Genomic DNA, 4,269 nt, shown 5'->3' on the forward strand with positions numbered 1-4,269 from the left:
TGCGGTAGTTGAAGTGCAGAAGGAAAATTATTTAAACGTTTGAATTTTCTTGTATGGTACTGTTTGGTCATTGAGTTATAATGAAGAAAAGCTTATTCGCTGAATACAGTCAACTAAGTAGGCTACTAACTTTATTGCTTCACATAATATTCCTGTTTAATCATGTGACTGACTAAACTGGTATTACTTGAAAAAGCCAGAGCAGGAAAGACGTTTCTATTATTATTCTCTTCCTTGAGATGTTTCACAAATGACTCAGAAGCTTTTCTGTGAGAACTCCGCGACGATATGGTCTCGAATGGTGTAAGTGATATACTGTAACGACATTCTCTCTCTGTAAATACATAAATAAAATAATACAATTTTAGTATATGTAGAACGTTTTTTTTTTAAAAAGCCAAATGTACAATTGTTTATGTAAAATGTATTTTATAGTATTGTTGTTGTTATATCTTAACTTTCTTTCTGTATGTATGGATGTATGTATGTATCTTATGAAAGTTAGTTGAGCAGATCCTGACTTAATATCTATCTGGTTTTCTTTTTTTTTTATTTGTAAAATTGTGAAAAATGACAAGATTGAATTTCCAGGGTTTTGAAAACGGTTCATTTTCACAACACAGTCAAATATTACATATTACATAACATTATACATTTAAGGAGATTCTACTCAACAGACAAAATCAGAAACAATTTCAAGGTTTTTATATGTGACTCATTTAAGTCCTCAGTCCACTTGTAATACAGGTGAAATTTTGCGAGTAAATTAATCTTAAACATTTAGGCAATGTGTAGACAACTAAAATGACTAAGAAAGGAAACACAGAATTATGCACAAAAGTTATGTGGAGAAACAGCTGTGTTGTTTGTACATATGATGGTCAGTGGAGTTCAGTGTTCATTCTTTAAATATCTTCTTTGTTTCCACAGAAGGAAGTCAGTCATACAGGATTGAATCGACATGAGAGTGATTAAATGATGACGTACATTTTTGTGTGAACTGTCACTTTAACCACAGCAACAATGGAATTAAACAATAACCACCGTCGGCACAACAGCATGGATGAACCTTCCAATAAGCAGTAAGAGATTGTTCTTATCTATGACTTGATTCAAGGGATCATAATCATTTCTAAAAAGCACAGCCAGGCTAACCTTTTTACAAAAATGTCATAATTGTATAAAGGCTAACCTAGCCTGAGGTAAACTGCTCTTTAACTATATTCAGATGGATTTCCTGGTTTAAAACATTGTTCCTAGGAATTACTTTATTATTTGCATGTTTAAAAAAATACAAATTAAAATGGTTTACATGTTGTATAACAAAATTCTGTATTATTTTGATTTGATTTAGTCTTAAATTCTTACGACACAAATATTTCAGAATAACTTGCATCAATTTACATTTTACAGAAAAACGAAGCCTCCACCACGCAGAAGACTACCTCTGATTCATGAAGGTCCCCCAAAACGATTCCGTCTACACACAGAGAGAAAAGTTCTTGATGAATATGGGAAAGTCAGAAAATGGACTTATGGGATAAAAGACACCAGTAAACCAAACAAAATAGTTCTTCTGGTGGGAGAGACTGGCGTCGGCAAGACAACTCTCATCAATACCATGGTTAACTACTTACTGGATGTGAAGTTTGAGGATGAAAAGTGGTATGAAATCACAGAAGAATCAGCTGGAGACCAATCAGAATCCCAAACCTCTGAAATCACCATGTATGAGGTCTTTTCTATGAAGAGTCCCATGTCTCTCACCATCATTGATACTCCAGGATACGGAGACACTAGAGGACTGGACAAAGATCTGGAAGTTGCTGAGAATTTAGCCATTTTGTTTCAGAGCAATGATGGAGTTTGTGAAGTCGACGCTGTGTGTTTTGTGACTCAAGCATCTAAGAATCGTCTCTCAGACAGACAGCATTATGTTATCAGTTCAGTTCTGTCTTTGTTTGGAAAAGACATTGTGAACAACATTGTGTTTTTAATCACACACTCTGATGGTATGGCACCCAAAAATGTCATCAGTGCCATTAAAAAAGCTAGAATCCCCTGCAAACGAGATGAAAGCGGTGAACCTGTTAATTTCTTATTCAACAATCGACAGGCTGATGATCGTCACACTAGAGAACGACACATTCGTGCTCAAAGAGTTGCCTGGGAAGACAGTGTAGACAGCATGAAGTATTTCCTTCAATCTCTGAATGAAATGACCAGAAGAAGTTTAGAGTTGACTTCAGATGTCTTGATCGAGCGCATTAGATTTGAAGCGTACATCTGCAACTTACGGCTGCAAGTTCAAGAGAAAGAATCAAAGAAGTCTGAAAAACTTCAGATTCAGGAGGCAATAAGACAAAACAGGGAAAAGATTGATAGGCATTCAAACTTTAGCATTACAGTAAAAAAGACTGTTAAAGAGAAGGTTCTCATAGACAGCAAGTCATGGAAGCACAGGAAGGCAACGACCTGCACCGTCTGTGAGGAAAACTGTCATGAGTTTGACTGCTGGTGGGGTTCAAATCCCAGCAAATGTGAAGTCATGAAAAACGGCTTCTGCACCGTGTGTTCAGGGAGGTGTCACCACAGCAAACACGTCAAAGAAAACAAGAAATATGTCATCAGAACCTCAAGCACAATGATAGAATATGACTCTGTAAAAAAGGAATATGAGAAAGCCCAAGAACAAACCAAAAGGTTTTCAGCTGTAATGGATGATGTTGACAAAGACCTGCAGAACATTGAAAACCAAAAGTCAATTCTTCTGACTGATGCTTACAAAAACATTAAGCATTTGTCTCGGATCGCATTAAAACCAGATTCTGCCTTCACTCTTCAGCATCTCGACTTCTTCATCCCCAGAGTGAGGGAGGTTGGGAAAGAAGACTGGGTCCAAGAGCTGGAGGAGATGAGGAGACAAGCTGAAACTGAAGAAGTGAATAAAGATGCTCTGAGTTATCTTAAAGCTGGCCTGGCAAAACTTTTCATGACTGGACAATGAATTAATTTAGTACAGATGAAACAATGAACATGTAAAAGACTGCTGAAAAAATCAATGAAGGTGAATGTCTGTACTCCAGTTTCTACAGGACATATCCTCAGGGGTTTTCATTACAAGAATTTCATTTCAGCTATTTTCTATTCTGCAGTTTCAAAGTCTCATGTCCTCATTCATTTTTGCAACTTTCAAAGCGTTTATGTATATATTTTCTTGAAATTACACCTTTTAATTTTGAAATTGTTTATGAATAAACAAAAGTCTAACAGTTACATTGCTTTAAGGAATAAAAATACACATTTTATTTGTCTGTTTCTCTAGACGAGTGGATGTTGTGGTAGACGAAACTTGAAATTCACTATAACATCTATAAAGACAGCCTTCATGCTTTCAATGTGGAAGTAAGCTTAGCTAGACAGAGCTTCTTCTCAAACCTTATTAACAGTAACTTAAACAACATTCATACTCTTTTTGCTACTGTTGAGACACTAACAACCTCCCAAGTCAGATTCCCAGTGAAATTCTCTCCGACAGCAAATGCTTCCTTCTTTTCTGAGAAGATCAGTAATATCAGAAAGGCGATTGGCACATCCTTAAGTTATGCAGAGGTCACACAGATCCGACCGCAATTTCAAAAAGTTACTACTGTATGTCTCTTTTTGAAGAAATCGATAGCAAAATTTTGGAAGAAATAGTACAGCACCTTGGGGTGGTGATGGCGCAGTGGATAAGACACATGCCTTTGGTGTGAGAGACCCGGGTTCGAATCCACTGTGAGACACCAATGTGTCCCTGAGCAAGACACTTAACCCCTAGTTGCTCCAGAGGCGTGCGACCTCTGACATATATAGCAATTGTAAGTCGCTTTGGATTTTTTAATTTTTTTTATTTTTTCAAAAGTGTGCTTAACTGTTTAGAAGTCGATCTCTTACAATTGGTAAACACCTCACTTCTTTCTGGGATTTTTCCATACTCCCTGAAAACTGCAGTGGTTAAGCCCCTTCTGAAAAAATCTTGATAACACCATATTAAGCAACTATAGAAAAATGTCAATCTTCCTTTCATAGGCAAGTTTATTGAAAAAGGTTTTTAATCAGCTGAACAACTATTTAAACCTAACAGATACCTGGACAGTTTTCAGTATGGTTTCCGAGAGACAGCAAAGATAGTAAATGATTTTCACTTAAATTCTGATTCTGGCAAAATATCAGTGCTGACGGCTGAACGTCTGGAATAGATGTCTGCTTACATTGGCCAAGGCCCGT

At 36.6% G+C, this 4,269-nt stretch overlaps 1 protein-coding gene across 1 annotated transcript; it reads left to right on the forward strand.

Moving 5' to 3' along the window:
• The first annotated feature begins 229 nt into the window (after positions 1-229).
• LOC306879799 (uncharacterized protein) lies at positions 230-3,307 on the forward strand. The gene is made up of 3 exons (XM_079432989.1): positions 230-303; positions 931-1,082; positions 1,414-3,307. Exons 2-3 carry the CDS (start codon positions 1,024-1,026, stop codon positions 3,005-3,007), a joined length of 1,653 nt encoding a protein of 550 aa, XP_079289115.1. The 5' UTR covers positions 230-303; positions 931-1,023; the 3' UTR covers positions 3,008-3,307.
• Positions 3,308-4,269: the final 962 nt, after the last annotated feature.

This window comes from Barbus barbus (assembly GCF_936440315.1).
Source record: "Barbus barbus genome assembly, chromosome: 2".
In the NCBI taxonomy this organism is placed as follows: Eukaryota; Metazoa; Chordata; class Actinopteri; order Cypriniformes; family Cyprinidae; genus Barbus; species Barbus barbus.

Coding starts and splice junctions, on each gene's coding strand:
- LOC306879799 (XM_079432989.1), top strand. CDS start 1,024: ATGGAATTAAACAATAACCACCGTCGGCACAACAGCATGGATGAACCT. Junction 1,083..1,413: donor GATGAACCTTCCAATAAGCA/GTAAGAGATTGT, acceptor TACATTTTACAG/AAAAACGAAGCCTCCACCAC.